This window comes from Scyliorhinus canicula, chromosome 13 (genome assembly GCF_902713615.1).
Source record: "Scyliorhinus canicula chromosome 13, sScyCan1.1, whole genome shotgun sequence".
NCBI classification, from domain to species: domain Eukaryota; kingdom Metazoa; phylum Chordata; class Chondrichthyes; order Carcharhiniformes; family Scyliorhinidae; genus Scyliorhinus; species Scyliorhinus canicula.
Window position 1 is genome coordinate 156,022,900 of NC_052158.1, and position 23,837 is coordinate 156,046,736.

At 50.2% G+C, this 23,837-nt stretch overlaps 2 protein-coding genes across 5 annotated transcripts in view; one reads left to right on the forward strand and one right to left on the reverse strand.

Moving 5' to 3' along the window:
* LOC119975801 (choline-phosphate cytidylyltransferase A-like) overlaps window positions 1–5,088 on the forward strand; it is a 46,930-nt gene extending 41,842 nt beyond the window's left edge. For all 4 annotated transcript variants that reach the window (XM_038815664.1, XM_038815660.1, XM_038815661.1 and 1 more), the window contains one exon: window positions 813–5,088. In XM_038815664.1, the coding sequence (XP_038671592.1) occupies window positions 813–1,010 (198 nt within the window). In that variant the 3' untranslated portion in view covers window positions 1,011–5,088. The remainder of the gene's footprint in view (window positions 1–812) is intronic.
* Window positions 5,089–5,906: 818 nt separating this feature from the next.
* LOC119976803 (organic solute transporter subunit alpha-like) overlaps window positions 5,907–23,837 on the reverse strand; it is a 51,997-nt gene continuing 34,066 nt past the window's right edge. The window contains exons 7-9 of the mRNA XM_038817599.1: window positions 17,501–17,647; window positions 12,130–12,235; window positions 5,907–6,189 (exon numbers count right to left, since the gene is read on the reverse strand). Coding sequence (XP_038673527.1) covers window positions 5,981–6,189; window positions 12,130–12,235; window positions 17,501–17,647 — 462 coding nt within the window. The 3' untranslated portion in view covers window positions 5,907–5,980. The remainder of the gene's footprint in view (window positions 6,190–12,129; window positions 12,236–17,500; window positions 17,648–23,837) is intronic.

Here is a 23,837-nt window from a genome sequence, read left to right on the forward strand (position 1 = left end):
CTGTGTCGGCCATCAAGCACCGACTTAGGGATGTTTTGCCAGATTAAATGGGTATTAGGGGCTGGTTTAGCACAGGGCTAAATCGCTGGCTTGGAAAGCAGACCAAGGCAGGCCAGCAGCACGGTTCAATTCCCGTACCAGCCTCCCTGAACGGGCGCCGGAATGTGGCGACTCGGGACTTTTCACAGTAACTTCATTTGAGGCCTACTTATGGCAATAAGTGATTTTCATTTCATGTCATTATTTGAAATTCTCTGCCCCAGAGAGCTGTGTGTGCTCGGGCATTGAACATATTCAAAAATGAGATCAATAGACTTTTGGGCATTTGAGATAATGGTGGGTGGGGGGGGGGGGGGGGGGCAGCAGCAGCAGGGGAATGGAGGGATGGTGGAGCAGCAGGGGAAATGGGGGGTGGAGAGGATGGGGGAGCTGGGGAGTAGGGGGTGGGTTGGGCAGCAGGGGAGTGGTGGGGGTAGTGGAGGAATGGGGGGTGGCAGGGGGGTGTTGGGAGGGATGGGAACAGTGGGGGGGGGGGGTGTTGTGAGGGATGGGAACATCAGGAGAGTGGGGGAGGTGTTGGGCCGGGGAGCTGGCGGGGGGGGGGGGAGGAGAGGTCGGTGCAGGAATGTAGAGTTTTAATACGTCATCCATGATTTTATTCAGTGGTGGAGCGGGAACAGTGGGGGCCTCCTGTATTTTTAACGCTCTTTCAAGATGCTCGTTAAATACAGCTTGTTGTTGAAAGTGTTGATTACGATTTGTGGGTTTAAAAATTTCTGTTGGTTTCTTTCATTGCCCTGCCCATGAAACAGAAACACATGCTGAAAGAGGGCAAAGGTCGGATGTTGCAAGCCATCACCCCGAAACAGAGTCCCAGTAACAGCCCTGCCCGGGAACGTTCGCCCTCGCCCACCTTCCGATGGCCGTTCTCCAAGACCTCGCCACCCTGCTCGCCAAAACCAGAGACGGACGCAGCTGGCTACGACATCAGCGATGACGATTCGGAGTAAAGGTCTCTCTCTTCTCTGCAGGAGTCTTTTTTTCAGCCCCCCATAACACCCGTCCCCGCCAATTCTATCTAGCGATTGCCTGTGACCCACACGGACTGCAGGCTCGAGGCAAGTATCACTGTCTCACACACGCGCAGCGAGAAGGAGTTCAAACAAGCGGGGTCAAGTTGGACTTTGGAATTAAAACATTAAAAACAAATAATTTTCCACAGGGAAACTGCTTGAACGATGTAAACTGGTTTTTCTTTTAGCAAATTAAACTAATTTAAAAGAAACAATTTGAAAAGATCACAGGGAAAACTGGCTTTCTTTTATATTTAAGGCCTTGTATTGTATCTAAGTGCTGTCGGGATTTGCGCGTCAAAGCTTAATGTGTATTCTCGCGTTTACGGTTAGAAATGTACAGCCACCCCTATTCTGTGACTGAGAGTTGGGGAGGGGGGTCTTGTATCCACGCTCGGGCTCCCTCTCTCTTGCGTCTCCGTCCATTTGAACGGCTTTCCCAGTGATGGAGGAATTGGAACATGCCCATTATCTGTAGCTGCCTTACTGGCTTCTGCAGCTCCACCTGTTCCCAACTCCTCCGTGTCTTCTGTCCAGTCTTGCTGTGTTGGGCGGTGGGTGGTTTTTTTAGTGTTGGCTTTGATCGTGGGTATAGAATGACTGTAATTGGCCAGTGACAGAGTGGAGTTCTGGGGTACTGTCTGCCAAGGCTGAACTTCCAATGGGTTAAAAGGTCCGAGAGAACTGGGAGCTGCATCTGCCCTTTCTGTTTGACACGCAGCTTGCACTGTTCAGCACGGCAGCCAGTCACTGGGGAAGTCTGTGCTGTAACACACTTTCACCCACACCTTTCTCTGGCACTTGACCATTTTAACTTTTGGGTCACTTTGGTGTAATATCCATCCCTTTTTGCACTTGGACAGCTTGGGGTAGAGCTCAGACTGGATTTCACTTGTCCTGCACCACGTGAACAGAGTGATCACACTCTCTTTCATGACTGTGCCGATCAGAGCCATTAGGTAAAGGACTGAATTGAAATGACCTTGGGAATCCCATTGGTGTGTGTGTGATGTACATGTCTGCATACTGAGTGGTCTGAGGTGTATGTATTTCGTCTACACATTATGTACATTGTATGCAAACCTATGCATGTTTGCAGGTGAATCCAATGTTTGCATTCAGACCGGTATCTGACCGGCCTCTGTTCTGTACTCTTCCAGTTCACCTTGAGGAAGGTAACTGAAAAGGGGAGAATGAATTAAGTGAGGAAAGCCATCCTGTAAATGCACAGCAGGCTCACCTAGTGCCTGAAAAAGAAAAATCCGGGTAGTGTTCGGGGCAATAGCCCCTTCGTCAGGACTGACCACGTTTAACCAAAACTTTTAAGCTGTCTTTCCTCCAAGGTACAGTTTCTTGCAAGTTCCCCTTCAGCTTTTTTTCTTAAATAAAAAAACACTTGCCGGCAGTACAAATGATTACTGAACATCACAAATGTTCCAAACTAGCAAGCTGGGGGCATAGCAGTCATGAGCACTGTTCACTCACAGGGTGTCGTTGGAAAGAGCAACATTCATTGCTCGTCCTTTGATGAGTTCTTGCTCCTCCACCGTTAGCTATCACCAGCGTCTATCCTGACCCTCTTCTATTTCCTATCTAAGTGTTGGCTCTCACTCCTATGAAGTGCCCTGGGACATTTTTTATTATATCCACAAATATGTGTGTCAGGTTCCACATATACGTTGATTGCACCCAGCTCTACCTCACCACCTCTTCTCTTGACCCCCTCCACCGTCTCAATTTTCAGTCGACTTGTCCGACATCCACTGCAGAGCAAACATTTTCTTCAACTGAATATTGGCACCACCAAAGCCACTGTCTCTGATCCCTGATGCAAATTTAATCCCTTGCTGCCAACTTCATCCCTGGCCACTGCCTGGGACTGTTTGAAACCTTAACGCCTGACCCCCAACGTGAGCTACGTACCACGTCCCTGCTCCATTAATCAGATCTCCTATTTTTAACCTTACTCCCAATGAAGCGACACCTCAATTTTAAAATTCTCATCCTTGTTTTCAAATCCCTCCCTATCTGTGTAATCCCCTACAGCCCCACGAGCCTCTGACACCGCTGCGTTCCCAGAATTCTGGCCTCTTGAACATCTCCAATTCCCCCCCTCCCTCCACCACTGGTGGCCGTGCCTTCAGCTTCCTGGCCTAAGTTCCAGAATTCCCCCCCCTCAACATCTCCGCCTCTCTCTACCTCACTCTCCTCCTTTACGATGCTCCCTCAAACCTACCTCTTTGACCAGGCTTTTGGTCATCGGTCCTAATATCTCTTTGGGTTTCTCAGTGTCAAATTTTGCTTTGTTATGCTCCAGTGGGGCAGGACATAAAGCAGGGATGGTGATAAAGGAGTCATAGATATTGGTCGAAAGGTATGTGTAGTATGATTGGGTCAGGCTGCCTTTGGCCGACTAGTCTGTCGGACAGCTGGTCCTACGTCCACATAAGACCCCAGTTGTTAGTGAAATGGGCTGCGTTGGTCATTCGGCCATTTCAAAGGGCAGTTCAGAGTCCACCACGTTACTGAGGGTCTGGAGTCACATGTAGGTCAGACCATGCAAGGACGGCAGATTTCCTTCCCTAAAGGACATTAGTGAACCAGATGGGTTTTTTAATGACAATCCAGTAGTTTGACCATAGCTGAGGATGGCTTTTAATTCCAGATTTATTTAAATTTCCCAGCTGCCATGGTAGGACACAGAGCCATGTCCCTGGGTCATGAGGCCAGGCTTTGGGTTACTCACCCAGTAACCTAACCACTGTGCTCCAGCAGCCCCACTGACAGGAAACAGTGAGTGCTTTACAGCCAGCAGAGTTGGATTGGGAAAATTTGTTGCCCTGTCAGCTGAGCTTTGCCTGTTTATTTTTCAGAATTTTGTGTAAGTTACAATCTCTTTATTTAAAGCTAAAATGAGACTTTTTAACATCCCTGCACTGTAAATGGGGTTACTTGAGAGCACTGTGTGACTGTTATTTTATTACATGCTGTACTGCGAATAGCAATGGATTATAAATAGGCTGCACTGAAATTTGCACTTTGCTGTGTGTCATCTTTGTCTTGGGTTTCTGAAGGTGCTCGCTGGCTCGTGCATGCATATAAAGAGCATCTCTGGTTACCTGCGGATGTCCCAAAGCACTTTGCAGCTGCTGGGGTGCTTTGGCGCTTGCTGTTGTAATGTCAGGAGACTGGGGAATGTTGCGAGCCCCTGTGGGATTTCCTGGGCCGCAGCCTGATGCACTGGAACCAGCCTGGTGCGTTTCACCCTTGGGTGAAGTGGGTGAGAAATAGAAGACGAGAGCTGTGGCTGCCAGGTCTCTTCTAGCAGTTGAATTGCGGGTTGGGTGGGGGGAGGGTGTGGTGCAGGGGGTTTAAGCGCAGTGCGAGGGGAACTCAGCACGGTAAGAATGGGAGGTCGGGAAATGATAGCAAAGTGGGAATCATCTCCCCCGCACCCCTGATCTATGAGATTTCTCAATGAAGGAGGTCTGGCAGCAATAGACTCCCAAACTGTAGACAATTGTCTCACTCACTAAAACCTGGCCATTAGCCGGGTCTCGCTGATCCTTGATCACCCCCCCCCCCCCCACATTACACGGGAGGGTATGGATCGAAACTGCCCAGGGCCGTCTCTCACTATGACAGTGAAATAAGGAATCCCAAACTGTACAAACCTTCCCTGACTGTTGGGTAGCAGGTGGAGGTGAATTCCCCGCCTGGTATTTGTGGAAAGAATGTGTGTTATTTATGCAACGAGTCTGTTCCTGTGGGGCAATCTTTGTGAATCGTCTAAATTTAAACATTTTTTAAAAAAGACTTGATTTCTCGGTGCGGGGGCGGGAGAGGTTAAATTTAAAACAGTTGAAGGGCGAGGTGCTAAGTGTAAGTTTGGTTCTGAACTGAGATTTTTATTCAACTTGCATGTTGTCAATAAGTGGATTCTGTGCTGATGTTTCAAATCAACCGACAGCTGTCAAACAGTGGGAAATTGTCTGATTAAACTGCATTAAAATTACCCTCTGCCTTGTGTCCCTTTTCTCTTCTGTCAAATTGTTGTATTATTTTTCAATGGGACTTGATATTTGCTTGAGTTACAGGTTCCTTGGGCGCTTTGCTACCGGCTCTTCAAGGTTCCGAGCCTGTCCCAATGCTTCCCCCCCCCCCCCCCCCCCCCCCCCCCAAGTCCAGAGGAACTGGGATGGGAGAGTTTTTTTCTAATCATCTTTATTGTCACAAGTAGGCTTACATTAACACTGCAATGAAGTTACTGTGAAAATCCCCTGGTCGCCACATTCCGGCGCCTGTTCGGGTACACAGAGGGAGAATTCCGAATGTCCAAATTACCTAACAGTACGTCTTTGGGGACGTGGGAGGAAACCGGAGCACCCGGAGGAAATCCACGCTGACACGGGGAGAACATGCACAGACAGTGACCCAAGCCGGGAATTGAACCTGGGACGCTGGAGCTGTGAGGCAACAGTGCAACCCACTGTGCTACCGTGGTTGTCCTGCAAGGGGCAGTAGCGTAGCATAGCATGGGCAGTAGCGTAGCATGGGCCAACGTTCTTTGGCATTCAGATGAATGAGAGGTGATCACATTGCAACATAAAATGCTTGAAAGGATTTGGCAGAGTGGATGCCGAGAGGCTGTAAGATTCTATGATGACATTTGAGGATGTTTCAGGGATTACGCTGACCACGACACGAAGAACGAAGCAGTTCAGCACTCTCTTAGTATTGGGGACTGCCAAGATAGATTGTGCGCTCAAATCTAAAGAGTTGGGTTTGAACCTCTGACTTGGGCGTGAGGGTGCACTACTCTTTAAAAGGAACTTCTTGTAAAATTGTACATTTTAATTCAAGTTTTTTGGGGGGGTTCAAGTTTAGGTTATCGATGCCCGTAGCGTTTACAGATTACAGTGTTTTCCTATATCCACAGGTGAAGGGGTGACCTGGTTGCCGCTATCTTCTGGTGTTTGAGAACCTCTCTCCTCCTGTTTGGGTTGGGCTGTGTCCAGTGCTCTGTAACCTGGTCGATCATCCTTCTTCCTGTAGGACACTTGTGTCAGCACTCCAACAAAGAACATCTCTATAATTAGCAGCTGGTTGTTCATGACTGTGAAGGAATATAAGGTTCTGGAATTACTATCCATGCTAGGCAATGAAACAGTTTCGAGATAAGGTGATGAGAATAGAGGTCAGTTATTCAATCCCTCAACTGTCCCCCCCCCCCCCAATTCAGTTGGATCATGGCTGACCTGTATCTCAACTCCATCTACCCCCTCTTGGTTCCACCAATCTCAGTTTCGTCAATCGACTTCCAACAACCGTATGGGAAAGAGAATTTCAGATTTCCACCGATTTATGTGAGGAAATAGTTCCTGATATCACCGCTCTAAATTTAAAATTCTTAATTCCCCTACCAGAGGAAACGGTTTCCATTTGTCCATCCAATTAACTTCTTAAATCAACTTTTAACAACCTCAATTCCAACATCCTGATTCCTGAACTCAGAATTTGAACTCAGTGCACTGTATCATTCTAGTGGGCTGGTTTAGCACACTGGGCTAAATAGCTGACTTGTAATGAAATGAAATGAAAATCGCTTATTGTCACGAGTAGGCTTCAATGAAGTTACTGTGAAAAGCCCCTAGTCACCACATTCCGGCGCCTGTTCGGGGAGGTTGGTACGGGAATTGAACCGTGCTGCTGGCCTGCCTTGGTCTGCTTTAAAAGCCAGCGATTTAGTCCAAAATGCAGAACAAGGGAGCAGCGTGGGTTCAATTGTAGTGAAGCTGTGGTGTTGGATTGCTAGAGATCATTTCAACCACTCCCAAGAGCAGAGTGGGCAAGTGCAGGGTAAGTAATTTTCCGTTCCAAATCTCATTACTCGTGAGGAAAATGCCAGAAATGATTGCACGATTTGCGGAGAGAAACTATTTTCTCTGCCAGGAGAGTTGAGAAGCTTAAAGAGCCAGGATATTTAGGCATGATGACAGCAAGCATTTCTCCACATCGGCTAGTGGAATATTCTCCAATTGTCTCCCCCAGCTTTGGGGTGGGGCGGGGCGGGGGGGGGTGGTGTGTGGGTGGGTGGGGAGGTTTTCAACTGAAAATTTCTGTGCTATTTGTTGCTATTTAAGTGTTATGGAATAAGGTGAGTTACTGGACTGAAGGTGGGTCAGCCATGATCCAATTGAATGGTTTCTTCCTGTTTCTAACACTGCCCATTGAGGGTCAGTCAATAAAGTGGCCTGTTTAATGTACAGAACTGCAGGGACAGGATGCCCCCAAGCTTGAGCCCTGACCTCTGCTCGGCGAACTTGTTTTCAATGGGGACGGGGGGGGGGGGGGCTATGATTTGTCTCCTAACCCCCAGGTTGAGGCTTTTGGCATACATATGGGGTGGGAATCAGCCAGTATTCTTCTGAATATTGAGCGGGGACCAAGGGTCTGGTGGATTCAAGATTGCGTCCATAGGGCTTGAAGGTTCAGCCAAAGCATCGAGCTTTATTTAGAGTAAGGATTTTCAAAACTCAGGGTCGTGACCCGTGGGTGGGTGGGTGTTGGGAGGGTCGCAGAGCGATCCTGCGGTGGTCCCAATCGTGAGAGACGTTCCTGGCTTTTACATGGCGAATTGCTGCTGCCTTTTTAATGGAGATGCAGATTAGGCTGAAGCAGTAGCGGAGGTTAGTTCACGTGATCTGCACTTCGAATTGATGTGAAGCAGCATGTACTTTTGGCGTCAAAGCAGGGAATGGAGTTGCTTTGATTTTGCTGTGATGGCAAGCGAGGCAAGTGAACTGTGAAGATCTGTGGTTTCTTAAAAGAGATGGCCAGAGACTCAAATGGGCAGTTTACTCATTGGAGAGGATCTCACAACAGAATCTGCTGGAGAGAGCTGCACAGGAGAGTCCAGGGCAGGACAGAGCAGCTGTAGTGTTAGAGCTCCAAGACCTCTGGTTAATGACCTGAAAAACTAAACTTCACTCGGAATAAAGAAGTATAAAGATGATTTCTCGAGGTATGGTTTTGTCAGTTGTGACGATGCAAAGAAGGAGGCAAAGCCTGTGTGTTATATGCAGGGAAGTACTGGCAAATAAGAGAAGTTTCAGAATTTGAAAGAGAAGTAGCGTGTGTAAAATCTATTTTGAGGGTGAGACCACAGAGTCAGTTACTAACTTGAGCTGGCTCCAAATTAAACATGTACCAAAAGCTACAAGGATGTCAGCATTCTGGTTTAGCATCTCCCAGGAGTATCCAGCGCTGAGTAAAATACGCATTTAAATTTAGATGTATTTAGTGTCCCGTGTACCGAGGTACAGTGAAAAGTATTGTTCAGTGTACAGATCTGATCATTCCATACATGAAAAGGGCATTTTTAGTTAAGGCATCACGATCAGCTCAGGCTTGGAGGGTCGATGTGGACATGCTGAATTTCATAGTGTCAACGAGGATGGACCCAGGACAGATTGTTGGTGATGTGCACACCTAGGAATTAGAAGCTGTCAACTATCTCCACCTCGGCACCATTGATGCAGACACGGGTGTGTACAACACCTCGCTTCCTGAAGTCAATGGCTTTCATTGCTGTAGCCCTTTACGATGACCTGCGTTTGCGACGTTGGATTTTCTGTTTTCATAAAGTTGAAGACCGCACAAAGAAACTGGCTGAAGTCTGCACCTGTTTTACACATTGCCCTCTGCTCCTTTGAACTGGATTTCAGTGAGATTGTGAGGACAAAGCAGGCTCCTCTTTCTCAATAAAAAGGTAAGTGAACATGGTGTGCGTCACAAAGGTCAGCCGGTGTGGATCGTGAAGGTCAGCCGGCATGGGTCCTGAAGGTGCGCCAGTTGCTGAAAGTGGTTCCCGGGAAAAAAGTTTGAAAAACACTGATCACTACAGGCTGTGATGTTAGATTGTCCGTTTACTTGCGCAAATGGTCAATGACATCATCATCTCCGATGACGTCACTCAATCGTTCTGTTACACCCTATCTAAACCCACACCTCTACCCTATCCCCGTAACCCAGCAACCCCACCTAATGTGGGCAGCACAGTAGCACAAGTGGATAGCACTGTGGCTTCACAGTGCCAGGGTCCCAGGTTCGATACCCCGCTGGGTCACTGTGCGGAGTCTGCACATTCTCCTCGTGTCTGCGTGGGTTTCCTCCGGGTGCTCCGGTTTCCTCCCACCGTCCAAAGACGTGCAGGTTAGACAGATTGGCCATAGTAAATTGCCCTTATTGACCAAAAAGGTTAGGAGGGGTTATTGGGTTACAGGGATAGGGTGGAAGTGAGGGCTTAAGTGGGTCGGTGCAGACTTGATGGGCCGAATGGCCTCCTTGCGAAAGGGGCTTTTCACAGTAACTTCATTGAAGCCTACTTGTGACAATAAGCGATTATTATATTATTCTGAACTGTATGTTCTTTGTTCTAATGTAAGGGTTTTGTACAGTGGGTTTGTATGGTGTAGGAGACGGGTTTGTCTGCTGAGGTGGTGGCAGCAATCCACTGTTCCCTTGTGGTATAATTTTTTGCAAGAACTTCTTGACCCTGGTGAAAAACGCAACATTTTGCCTTGTTCTCCCACCGTGTGACATGACCTTGCTGTTTTCTCTCCCAATTTCTTTTGTCTTGGGTGGTTTCAGCAAATCGAATGCTGTGTGTGGTTGACGTTTAACTATTGGCTACACTGGAAAATGTTGGGTTGTTAATTGCGCAGTTTTCCTGTACGAGAGCAGGAATTGACTCAAACATTTTGTCAATGAACCTTGTTCTCTGGTTAACTTTAACAACTGTTTCATCCTCTGTACAGAACATCTGCCAGCCTATTAGTGGTTGGGTAATGAGGAGCGGACCAGCTGTGTTGCATTCCGTTCTCCTTCAAGTAATTTATGAACTCTTGAGGTATGAACTGCGGCCCATTATCACTCAGCAGTTTTTCAGGGTAACCAAATCTGCTGAAGATTTCACCCAATCTCAATTATTTCTCCGATGACGTTGTCTTCATGATGGCAACTTCACGTCAATTTGAGTGAGTGCCGAGTACAATGGGAAACATCCGCTCTTCAGTCTGGTGTGATCACCATGTACCCGTTGCCAGGCCTCTTTTGGCCATTCCCCCAGGTGCAACAGGGCTAATGGCGGCAGTTGCCGTACTTGTGCTCGAGATGAATACGTTCCCAACTTAACGATTTTGGAATCTAGCCACAACCACCAAAAATAAAACCCTTTATCTCCTTCAACCTTACAATACCATAGTGGCCTTTGTGTCATTGGATTGATAGATATTTTCTTAATGATGGTGAAATGATGACTCTCTTTCCCCAGAGGAGACAATTTATAGAATTCCTACAGAGGCACAAGGAGGTCATTCAGCCCATCGAGTGCACCAACTCCGTCCCCCCTCCCCCCTATCCCCTTAACCCCACCTAACCTTTGGACACAAAGGGCAATTTATGATGACCAGTCCGCCTAACCTGCATACCTTTGGACTGTGGGAGGAAACCGGAGGAAACCCACGCAGACTCGGGGAGAAAGTGCAAACTCCACGCAGTGACCCAGGATTGGAATCGAACCGGTCCCTGGCTCTGTGAGGCAGCAACACTAAACCCTTGCCTCCATGCCACCCCAAGACAGCCTGCTTCTACAGATAACTCAAATCTTCGGGGAGTCTTGCCTTGAAATGAAATGAAAATCACTTATTGTCACAAGTAGGCTTCAAATGAAGTTACTGTGAAAAGCCCCTAGTCGCCACATTCCGGCACCTGTTCAGGGAGGCTGTTACGGGAATTGAACCGTGCTGCTGGCCTGCCTTGGTCTGCCTTCAAAGCCAGCGATTTAACCGTGTGCTAAACAGCCTCAGAAGCACCATGTTCATAGCCGCTGACAGTACTGGATCACTTCTGGTATGCCTCTTCGCCTATTTTGCGGTTACGTTTTGCCGAAATCTATGTCCTCTTGTTATTGAGCCCTCAACTAAAGGGAAAAGCTTCCTCCCATCTACCCTATCTATGTCCTTCATAATTTTGTACACCTAAGGGCGGCGCAGTGGTTAGCACTGCTGCATACTTGTGACAATAATAAAGATTATTATTAAAGATGTACAGGGTAGGTGGATTGGCCAGGCTAAATTGGAAAAAAAGAATTGGGTACTCTAAATTTTTTTACATTTTGTACACCTCAATCAGGTCCCCTTTAACCTCTGTGACAAGAAAACAACCACAGGCAGTGTTTGACCAGTCTTTTTAGGGAAGCTACAAACTGTGTGAATGATTCACCTTCATCTTTGTTGATGTTATGAAACCTGAACTTTTCTGCGATGACTAAAGGTTATGATGAATAGTGACCCTGCAAAATGTCCACAATTTCTTCCGATGTTTTTGCACCTGGCTTTTCCGGCTGTACCAGACTCCTAAAGCAGTTAAATGTGTGCTTTAAAAGTGGCGAGGTTTAGGGAGGAAATTCAAGACCCTGGCAGCGGAAGGCACAGCGGCCAATGGTGGAGTGATGGGAAATCGGGAGTGTGCGAGAGGGGTGCAGAGATTTCTGTGGGTTGTGGCGCCAGAGGAGGTCACAGCGACAGGGCGAGACCATGGAAAGAGGAGAATGTTTCAGTGGAAGCATTGCCGTTGAAAATGAAAATGAAAATGAAATGAAAATTGCTTATTGTCACGAGTAGGCTTCAATGAAGTTACTGTGAAAAGCCCCTAGTCGCCACATTCCGGCGCCTGTTCGGGGAGGCTGGTATGGGAATTGAACCGTGCTGCTGGCCTGCCTTGGTCTGCTTTAAAAGCCAGCGATTTAGCCCAGTGTGCTAAACCAGCCCATTGTGAAAGGTAGCTTAGGTCAGTGAGCCATGGGGCATGATGGGGGGAATGGGACTCGGTGTCAATTAGTTTACTGGCAGCAGAGTATTATGGAAGGGGGGAGAGGGGGAATTAGGTTCTGGCAAAGAGTACACCAGCTGTCGCTACTCGCATCGCCCGCCCTGCTCCCTCGAGGCCCTCTACTCTCCAGGGTAGTTGCTCTGTACCAGGTTGCATTACGTACGTTGGCCTCTGGTCTTTGCAGAGTATGGAGGCGCACACAGGATGTTCCCAGCCCCAGCCAGCGTTCCAATGATTGAATTCTGCAGCGAGGACAGGATCAGAATTGCCTGAGAAATGGGAGAAAGGAAAAGAGTGTGAGAAAGGATTGGGAGAGAGTGAATCTCTTGGAAGGAGCAGATAGATATTGGTGAAAGTTTGACCCATGTCATTGGGACAAGTCCCCCTGATACTCTTCAAATTGTGGCAATGGTCATTTTTACATCTACCTGCGAGGTGAGCGTGGCTCCAGTTTAATGTCTCGCCCCAAAGATGGCATTTCCGGAAGAACAGATCTCCTCAGAACTGCACTGAGTGTGTTGGCCTGAATGATGGGTTCAAATCTCCGCAGTAGGGACTTGAAGCCACGACCTTTGAACTTGGAGGCCACAGTGCCTGCCACCTAGAATTTCGTTAATCTAAAGCACAGAAATAGGCCATTCCTTTGACCCCACTGTTTATCAACTTCCCCTCAGATCCATCATCATCTTCATCACGGGTAGGCAACTCGAGGCAATGGGTGCTCCACGCAACCTGATCCACAGTGGCTGTCCAGCAGATGTGACACAGCCGGCTCCCGAAGGAGTCCGGTTTGCTGTGGCAACGTACACTTTTACAGCTTGTTGCACCCTGGAGCTATGGATCGAGATGGTCAAGCCTGCAATTTCTTTCCATTCCATTGCTTACCAGGAATCTCTCCCAGGAATCTGCCCCTGGTGTCCGCTGGAAGGGTTTGCAGCTTGATACTTGACCTGTTTGGTCACACGACAAAGGTACCTCCCTTGGAATGGAACTTGAACCTGGAACTTCTGCCTCAGAGTGTACTGCAGGGACACTACCCACTGTGCCACAAGACCTTCCTTGCTTCCATACTATCCACCTCATTTACTCCCTGTGGTAGTGAATTCCACATTCTCACCACTCCTTGGGCAAGGAAGTGCCTCCCGAACTCCCTCCTGGAATTACTTGTAACTATCTCATTTTTATTGTATACTGCATGTTGCATTGTAAACTAAAGATAAAGTCACCATAGTCCCAGATGACCACAGGCTGCTTTCCCCTTTGAGAGGGAGAGCTGACTGGTGGTGATTTAACCTGAGGATCACCACACCACAGGCAAGGGGCAAGGTTGAGACCTTCATGATTAATCTTAGCCGTTATGGGAATTGAACCCATGTTGCTGGCCTCGCTCTGCATCATGGGTCAGCTGTCCAGCCAAGTGAGCTAAACCGGCCCTGCATGATACATGGTAAAACATTGTGTTGTCTAACTGAATATATAAGGTTAACATGGCCTATCTACTTTTCGATGGAGGTCACATGATGCAGGGGGTAGTCTATCCCAAGGGTTTTGTTTGCTTTCTTATAGCACTATCAATTTGTGTCACTACTTTTGTGTATCCGTACTCCCATATTCCTCTACTCTTCCCATATCCCTCTACTCCTCCCATACCCTTCTCGTCCTCCCATATCCCTCTACTCCCCTCATATCCCTCTACTCCCCCATATCCCTCTACTCCCCTCATATCCCTCTACTCCCCTCATATCCCTCTACTCCCCCATATCCCTCTACACCCCCCATATCCCTCTACTCCCCCCATATCCCTCTACACGCCCCATATCCCTCTACTCCCCCCATATCCCTCTACTCCCCTCATATCCCTCTACTCCCCTCATATCCCTCTACTCCCCCATATCCCTCTACTCCTCCCATATCCCTTTACTCCCCCCATATCCCTCTACTCCCCCATATCCCTCTACTCCCCACATATCCCTCTACTCCCCCCATATCCCTCTACTCCCCCATATCCCTCTACTCCCCCCATATCCCTCTACTCCTCCCATATCCCTCTACTCCTCCCATATCCCTCTACTCCCCCCATATCCCTCTACTCCCCCATATCCCTCTACTCCCCCATATCCCTCTACTCCCCACATATCCCTCTACTCCCCCCATATCCCTCTACTCCCCCATATCCCTCTACTCCCCCCATATCCCTCTACTCCTCCCATATCCCTCTACTCCCCCAAATCCCTCTACTCCCCCATATCCCTCTACTCCCCATATCCCTCTACTCCCCCATATCCCTCTACTCCCCCCATATCCCTCTACTCCCCCATATCCCTCTACTCCCCCCATATCCCTCTACTCCTCCCATATCCCTCTACTCCTCCCATATCCCTCTACTCCCCCATATCCCTCTACTCCCCTCATATCCCTCTACTCCCCTCATATCCCTCTACTCCCCCATATCCCTCTACTCCCCCATATCCCTCTACTCCCCACATATCCCTCTACTCCCCCCATATCCCTCTACTCCCCCATATCCCTCTACTCCCCCCATATCCCTCTACTCCTCCCATATCCCTCTACTCCCCATATCCCTCTACTCCCCCCATATCCCTCTACTCCCCTCATATCCCTCTACTCCCCATATCCCTCTACTCCCCCCATATCCCTCTACTCCCCCATATCCCTCTACTCCTCCCATATCCCTCTACTCCTCCCATATCCCTCTACTCCTCCCATATCCCTCTACTCCTCCCATATCCCTCTACTCCCCCATATCCCTCTACTCCTCCCATATCCCTCTACTCCCCCATATCCCTCTACTCCTCCCATATCCCTCTACTCCTCCCATATCCCTCTACTCCCCCCATATCCCTCTACTCCCCCCATATCCCTCTACTCCCCATATCCCTCTACTCCCCATATCCCTCTACTCCCCCCATATCCCTCTACTCCCCCATATCCCTCTACTCCCCCCATATCCCTCTACTCCCCCCATATCCCTCTACTCCCCCCATATCCCTCTACTCCCCCCATATCCCTCTACTCCTCCCATATCCCTCTACTCCTCCCATATCCCTCTACTCCTCCCATATCCCTCTACTCCCATATCCCTCTACTCCTCCCATATCCCTCTACTCCTCCCATATCCCTCTACTCCTCCCATATCCCTCTACTCCTCCCATATCCCTCTACTCCTCCCATATCCCTCTATTCCTCCCATATCCCTCTACGCCTCCCATATCCCTCTACTCCTCCCATATCCCTCTACTCCCCCATATCCCTCTACTCCTCCCATATCCCTCTACTCCCCCATATCCCTCTACTCCTCCCATATCCCTCTACTCCTCCCATATCCCTCTACTCCTCCCATATCCCTCTACTCCTCCCATATCCCTCTACTCCCCCATATCCCTCTACTCCTCCCATATCCCTCTAGTCCTCCCATATCCCTCTCCTCCCCCATATCCCTCTATTCCTCCCATATCCCTCTACTCCTCCCATATCCCTCTACTCCTCCCATATCCCTCTACTCCCCCATATCCCTCTACTCCCCCCATATCCCTCTACTCCCCCCATATCCCTCTACTCCCCCCATATCCCTCTACTCCCCCCATATCCCTCTACTCCCCCCATATCCCTCTACTCCCCCCATATCCCTCTACTACCCCCATATCCCTCTTCCCCCCATATCCCTCTACTCCCCCATATCCCTCTACTCCCCCATATCCCTCTACTCCCCCATATCCCTCTACTCCTCCATATCCCTCTTCTCCCCCCATATCCCTCTACTCCCCCCATATCCCTCTGCTCCCCCATATCCCTCTCCTCCCCCATATCCCTCTACTCCCCCATATCCCTCTACTCCCCCCATATCCCTCTACTCCCTCCATATCCCTCTACTCCCCCATATCCCTCTACTCTCCCCATATCCCTCTACTCCCCCCATATCCCTCTACTCCTCCCATATCCCTCTACTCCCCCCATATCCCTCTACTCCCCCCATATCCCTCTACTCCCCGCATATCCCTCTACTCCCCCCATATCCCTCTACTCCCCCCATATCCCTCTACTCCTCCCATATCCCTCTACTCCCCCCATATCCCTCTACTCCTCCCATATACCTCTACTCCTCCCATATCCCTCTACTCCCCCCATATCCCTCTACTCCTCCTATATCCCTCTACTCCTCCCATATCCCTCTACTCCCCCCATATCCCTCTACTCCCCCTATATCCCCCTACTCCTCTTCCCCCATTTACACACTTACTCTCCAAGCATGACCAAAATGTACCACCTCACACTTTTCTATAAGTGTCTATAGAATGCCCATTCTGCCGGTTTCTTAATGTTGTCTGTATATTTGTCACTGTCCTCCTGCATTGACCACATCCTCCATTTATGTTTATAATTAGTCCAAATCCTCCCTGTAAATGGTGAACAATAGTGGCCTCAGCACTAATCCCTGTGGAACATCACTGCTTCTGACCCCCCCCCCCCCCCTCACTATAATCCACATGTTCCGTCCTTAGTCCTGAATCGTCCCCCGTGTCCCCTATCAAAGGCTTTCTGAAAATCCAAATAAATCACACCTGCCGGATCACTTTGTATTTTCGCAGAACTTCATTGAAGTGTTAATGTAAGCCTACTTGTGACACTAATAAAAGATGATTATTACTTGTATCACAGAGCTGCGTTTTAGTCTTCATAAAGTTTGTCGATGGAACAACCAAGCCCTATTTCTTCTACTATCACTCCTGGAATGAATCGATCTTTCCACACCATCTTAAAACTTTAAAAAGTTAAGGCTCTGGTTCAGTCTCTTAGCCAGTGTGGAGAGCTGACCAGGCTTCTGTCCGACTGTTCAGTGCCATTGTCATCACTGAATCCCCCACTATTGACATCCGGGGGGGGTTATCATTGGTCAGAAACTAAACTGGACCAGCCTTATAAATACTGTGGCTACCGGGACAGGTCGGAGGCTGGGAATCCTACGGAGAGTAACTCACCTCCTGACTCCCCAGAGCCTGTCCACCATCTACAAAGCACAAGTCAGGAGTGTGATGGAATACTCTCCACTTGCCTGGATAAGTGCAGCTCCAACAAGGCTAAAAAAAAGTTTGTCACAATGCAGGGCAAAGCAGCCCCGCTTGATTGGTACCTCATCCACCGCTTTACACACTCAATCACCATGACTGAAGCACAGGGGCAGCTGAGTGTACCATCTACAAGATGCACGGCCGTAAGGTCAGCTCCTTCCAAACGTGCAACTTCTTATCACTTAGACATGAGCAGCAGCCACAGGGGAACACCACCAGCTGCAAGTTACCCTTCGAGACACTCAACTACATTCATGCGCCAAATATTGGCCGAGCCAGCAAAGCCCACAATCTATGAATGAACCAAACAAATTGTTCTTTAAAATTCTCATTCATTCCATTGCTCGAACTTTGACTCTCGTCTCCCAATCATTTCAGCTGCTGGCTTGGAGTCTTTCCCACAATTCCCAGCCCCTGGACTTACGTTTGCAGGTGTGGCCCACTCACCTGGAACAGAGCAAACTTTGCTGTCAGGTTCTGACTAGCCATGTGCAGTTTAGCCTCTCGGAACAGGATATTCACCGACCAAAGTCCAAGGATTGTAGACACTCCCAGGAACAGGTCCAACCAGAGGAAAATGCTTGTTAAAGATAACTGGGGGTATAATACAAGAGAAAGAAGCGGCATGTCAGATTTCCCACATACTTGATTCGAACCTGGATAAGGTCTCAAAGTGGCATTGTGCTGTCCTGGGAGTGTTTGATGGGGACAATGTAGAGAGAGCTTCACTCTGTATCTAACCCCGTGCTGTATCTGTCCTGGGAGTGTTTGATGGGGACAGTGCAGAGGGAGCTTCACTCTGTATCTAACCCCGTGCTGTACCTGTCCTGGGAGTGTTTGATGGGGACAATGTAGAGAGAGCTTCACTCTGTATCTAACCCCGTGCTGTACCTGTCCTGGGAGTGTTTGATGGGGACAGTGTAGAGGGAGCTTTACTCTGTGTCTAACCCCGTGCTGTACCTGTCCTGGGAGTGTTTGATGGGGACAGTGTAGAGGGAGCTTTACTCTGTATCTAACCCCGTGCTGTACCTGTCCTGGGAGTGTTTGATGGGGACAGTGTAGAGGGAGCTTTACTCTGTATCTCACCCCGTGCTGTACCTGTCCTGGGAGTGTTTGATGGGGACAGTGTAGAGGGAGCTTTACTCTGTATCTAACCCCGTGCTGTACCTGTCCTGGGAGTGTTTGATGGGGACAGTGTAGAGGGAGCTTTACTCTGTATCTAACCCCGTGCTGTACCTGTCCTGGGAGTGTTTGATGGGGACAGTGCAGAGTGAGCTTTACTCTGTATCTAACCCCAGCCTGTACCTGTCCTGGGAGTGTTTGATGGGGACAGTGTAGAGGGAGCTTTACTCTGTATCTAACCCCGTGCTCTACCTGTCCTGGGAATGTTTGATGGGGACAGTGTAGAGGGAGCTTTACTCTGTATCTAACTCCGGCTGTACCTGTCCTGGGAGTGTTTGATGGGGACAGTGTAGAGGGAGCTTTACTCTGTATCTAACCCCGTGCTCTACCTGTCCTGGGAATGTTTGATGGGGACAGTGTAGAGGGAGCTTTACTCTGTATCTAACTCCGGCTGTACCTGTCCTGGGAGTGTTTGATGGGGACAGTGTAGAGGGAGCTTTACTCTGTATCTAACCCCGTGCTGTATCTGACCTGGGAGTGTTTGATGGGGACAGTGTAGAGGGAGCTTTACTCTGTATCTAACCCCGTGCTGTACCTGTCCTGGGAGTGTTTGATGGGACAATGTAGAGGGAGCTTTACTCTGTATCTAACCCCGTGCTGTACCTGTCCTGGGAGTGTTTGATGGGGACAGTGTAGAGGGATATTTACCCTGTATCTAACCCCGTGCTGTCCCTGTCCTGGGATATCCCCACCCAAGAATTATACTCTATTTCTATAATGAACAAAAATCCCCCAAAATTGTTGAAATAAACATGAATTTGTGGCTTTACGTTAAACTGTCTAATCCAACAGTGTTCCGGTGAGGAGCTGACAGGTGATGTGAATCTCATCAGTAATTGCCCTCAGGACCTCCCTCACTGTCTGTGGTGAACCACTGTGTGCACCTGTATTAGGGGATTTAAGGTAGGACTTGCACTACCTTAGGTTCGCCGGTACCCCTTGCCGGCTAGCTCCGCCCACTAGGAGCCGTATAAATATGCGTGTCCGCCTCTGATCTGCCATTTCGCCAGCTGCAGCAGGAGGCCACGTATCTGACTGTAATAAAGCCTCAGTTGTACCCAATCTGAGTCTTTTGTGCAATTGATCGTGCATCACTGTCTGGCTCAACCTTTCCCCTCTCTTCTGTTTAGCCGACTACTTCCTTCCTCTACTGCTCAAAATCTTCATGTTTTGTTCTTTCTGAGTTCTTTCTGTCCAACCCTATATGATGGAGGGTACCAGAAGCAGCAGCTAACAATGTTCAGCGATGATTGAACAGCCTGGAACGTTTCTAACGAAAAGCAAAAACTTAAGGCTGACCTGATCGAGGTCTGTACAAGAGAGAAAGGATTTGATTAGGTTTATGTCAAAGAGATATTTCGTCTGGTGGATGAAACCAGAATTGGGGACCATAAATGCAAGGAAGTCACGAATAAATCCGACCGGGATTTCCGGAGTATATGGAACTCGCTCCCACAGGGAGTGGTCTAGGTTTGTAACGTGGATACATTTAAGGAGAAGCTGGATAAACACACGAGGGAGTGAGCAATTGGGAATATTGATGGGTTGAGGTGGTTGGAGGCTCCTATCCAACACAGACACCAGCATGGACCCGTTGGGCCGAATGGTCTGCTTTGGTTTTGTATTTTCTATGTAATTCCTCCTCCCAGCACTCTGAAAGGTTAGCGAGAGATCCTGCACTCAGAGGGTGTGAATGGAGCCATAACATTGTCACCCTGGCTCTCCATCATGTGATCCATGAATCGGCCGTCCTCACTGGGGTGAAGCCACAGGATTTATCTCTGGGTGTTCCCGCTTAATTCATTCCCACCTCGGATATGAAGATATCCTCGTTTTCCTCACTATGTCGTGTCTTGGATCCGGATGGGAACTGGGGCTGTGTGATAGTCACCACTGATGTATATATTAGGTGATTTGTGGTAAGGCCCTGTACTACAGGTACGGGGGTAGTTCCCTGCCTGCTGGCTCCACCCAGTAGGCGGAGTATAAATATGTGTGCTCCCCGTACAGCAGCCATTTCACCAGCTGCTGTAGGAGGCCACACATCTTAGTGTAATAAAGCCTGAGTTGTATTCAACTCTTGTCTTTGTGCAATTGTTTTCAGAAGATGGACCTCCGCATCAAGCCGGATCGCCTGCAGCTGGATCCACAATCAGGCAGCGCCAAAAAGGACTTTGAACACTGGCTAGCTTGTTTTGAAGCTTACATCGGGTCTGCGCCAGACCCAATTCCGGAAGCTCAGAAGATTCCGATCCTCTACTCACGGCTTAGCTCCAACGTCTTTCCGCTTATCCAAGACACGCCGACCTACGACAATGCCATGGCGCTACTGAAAGAAAACTACGCTCAGCGGAGTAACGCGCTTTACGCCAGACACATCCCCTCCACTCGTCGCCAATTCCCTGGTGAGTCAGTAGAAGATTTCTGGCGTCCCCTAATCCCCCTAGTCAGAGACTGTGACTGTCAGGCTGTCACGGCCACGGAGCACTCGGACTTGCTTATGAGGGAAGCCTTCGTTACGGGGATTGGGTCAGATTACATCCGCCAGCGCCTCCTAGAAGGGGCCACGCTCGACCTCGTGGCAACCAAAAAGCTTGCGCTCTCACTGACGATCGCCTCTCGCAACATCCAGGCCTACGTCCCCGGCAGCGCGGCCCCCTCCTACGCATCATGGACTCCGCAGACGGCCGCCCCATCAGTGACCCCACTCAGCCAACCCCCAAAACACCCCCGACAACGCTGCCCGGCCCGGAGCGCCCTTTGTATGGCCTGCGGCAAGAAGGGGCACTTCGCTGCGGTGTGCCAGGCCCGCTCAGTCGCCGCTATTGCTCCGACCCCCCCCCCCCCCCCCCCCATCGTAAGGCCAGTGGGCGCCGCCATCTTCCCCTCCTCGGACCACGTGTGACCCGTGGGCGCCGCCATCTTGTCTCCCCCACGGCACGTACGGCACGTGGGTGCCGCCATCGTACGAGGACCCATGCCCCCCGGGCACTCCATCGTCTGCTACCATCAACGACCAGCCGCGTCTTGCCTCGGTCACGATTGATCAGTCTCGCCCACACAACCTAGCAACTGCCTCTACAAACGTGAAAATCGATGGGCACGAGATCTCCTGTCTGCTGGACTCCGGGAGCACCGAGAGCTTCATCCATCCAGATACGGTAAGGCCCTGCTCCCTCGCGGTACACCCCGCTAACCAGAGAATCTCCCTGGCCTCCGGGTCCCACTCCGTGGCGATCCAGGGGTACTGCATAGCCACGCTCACTGTCCAGGGCGTGGAGTTCAGCGGCTTCCACCTCTACGTCCTCCCCAACCTCTGCCCTGCTACTCGGCCTGGACTTCCAGTGCAACCTTCAGAGCCTAACATTGAAATCGGCGGGCCCCTACCACCCCTCACTGTGTGCGGCCTCGCAACCCTAAAGGTCGACCCACCTTCCCTATTTTCAAACTTAACCCCAGGTGGCAAACCTTTCGCCACCAGGAGCAGACGGTACAGTGCCCAGGACGGGACCTTCATCAGGTCCGAAGTCCAGCGACTGCTTTGGGAAGGCATCATCGAGGCCAGCAACAGCCCCTGGAGAGCCCAAGTGGTAGTTGTGAAAACTGGAGAGAAACACAGGATGGTCGTTGACTACAGTCAGACCATCAACAGGTACACGCAGCTCGACGCGTACCCCCTCCCATGCATATCTTTTTTTTTTTTAAATTTAGAGTACCCAATTATTTTTTCCAATTAAGGGGCAATTTAGCGTGGCCAATTCACCTAACCTGCACATCTTTGGGCTGTGGGGGCGAAACCCACGCAGACACGGGGAGAACGTGCAAACTCCACACGGACAGTGACCCAGGGCCGGGATTCGAACCCGGGTCCTCAGCGCCGTAGGCAGCAATGCTAACCACTGTGCCACCGTGCTGCCCTCTCCCATGCATATCTGATATGGTCAATCAGATTGCACAGTACGGGGTCTTCTCAACTGTCGACCTAAAACCCGCCTACCACCAGCTCCCCATCCGTAAGGCAGACCGCCCATACCCTCCCTTCGAGGCAGATGGCCGCCTCTACCAGTTTCTCAGGGTTCCCTTCGGCGTCACCAACGGGGTCTCGGTTTTCCAACAGGAAATGGACCGAATGGTCAACTGGTACGGACTGTGGGCCACTTTCCTGTTCCTTGACAATGCCACCATCTGCGGCCACGATCAGCAGGACCATGAAGCCAACCTTGCCATATTTCTCCGCACCGCCATTCTCCTCAACCTAACTTACAACAAGGAGAAGAGTGTGTTCAGCACGAACCGCTTAGCCATCCTCGGCTATGTGGTCCAGAGCGGACTAATGGGGCCTGATCCCGACCGCATGCGCCCCCTCATGGAGCTTCCCCTCCCCTAGTGCCCGAAGGCCCTCAAACGCTGCCTGGGGTTCTTTTCTTACTACGCCCAGTGGGTCCCAAATTATGCGGAAAAGGCCCGCCCATTCATCCAATCCACTCTTTTTCCCCTGACGGCCGATGCTTACCAGGCCTTCAACCATATTAAGGCTGACATCGCCACGGCCGCGATGCATGCAGTCGACGAGACGTTACCATTTCAAGTCGAGAGCGATGCATCAGACGTCGCTCTAGCCGCCACCCTCAATCAGGCAGGCAAGCCCCGTGGCATTCTTTTCACGAACCCTTAATGCCTCTGAAATTCGGCACTCCTCCCTCGAAAAAGAGGCCCAAGCCATCGTTGAAGCTGTGTTGCATTGGAGGCATTACCTGGCCGGCAGGAGATTCACTCTCCTCACTGACCAACGGTCGGTAGCCTTCATGTTTAACAACACACAGCGGGGCAAGATCAAAAACGATAAAATCTTGAGGTGGAGGATCGAGCTCTCCACCTACAACTACGAGATTTTGTATCGCCCCGGTAAGCTCAACGAACCCCCCGATGCCCTATCCCGAGGTACATGTGCCAGCGCACAGGTGGACCCACTCCGGACTCTGCACGACAATCTTTGTCACCCGGGAGTCACACGGCTGTACCACTTCATCAAGGCCCGCAATCTGCCCTACTCCGTCAGGGAAGTCAGGGCCATCACCAGAGACTGCCAGGTCTGTGCCGAGTGCAAACCGCACATCTACCAGCTGGACCGTGCGCGTCTCGTGAACGCCTCCTGCCCCTTTGAACGCCTCAGCGTGGACTTCAAAGGGCTTCTGCCCTCCACCGACCATAACACGTACTTCCTCAGTGTGGTCGATGAGTACTCCAGATTCCCCTTCGCCATCCCATGCCCCGACAGGATGTCTGCCACAGTCATCAAGGCCCTCAACACTATCTTCGCTCTGTTCGGCTTCCCCGCCTACATCCACAGTGACAGGGGGTCCTCATTCATGAGCGATGAGCTGCGTCAGTTCCTGCTCCACAAGGGTATTGCCTCGAGCAGGACGACCAGCTATAACCCCTGGGGAAACGGACAGGTGGAGAGGGAGAACGGGACAGTCTGGACCGTCCAGCTGGCCCTACGGTCCAGAAATCTCCCGGCCTCCCGCTGGCAGGAGGTCCTTCCCGACGCACTGCACTCCATTCGGTCGCTCCTGTGCACTGCGACTAATGACACACCCCA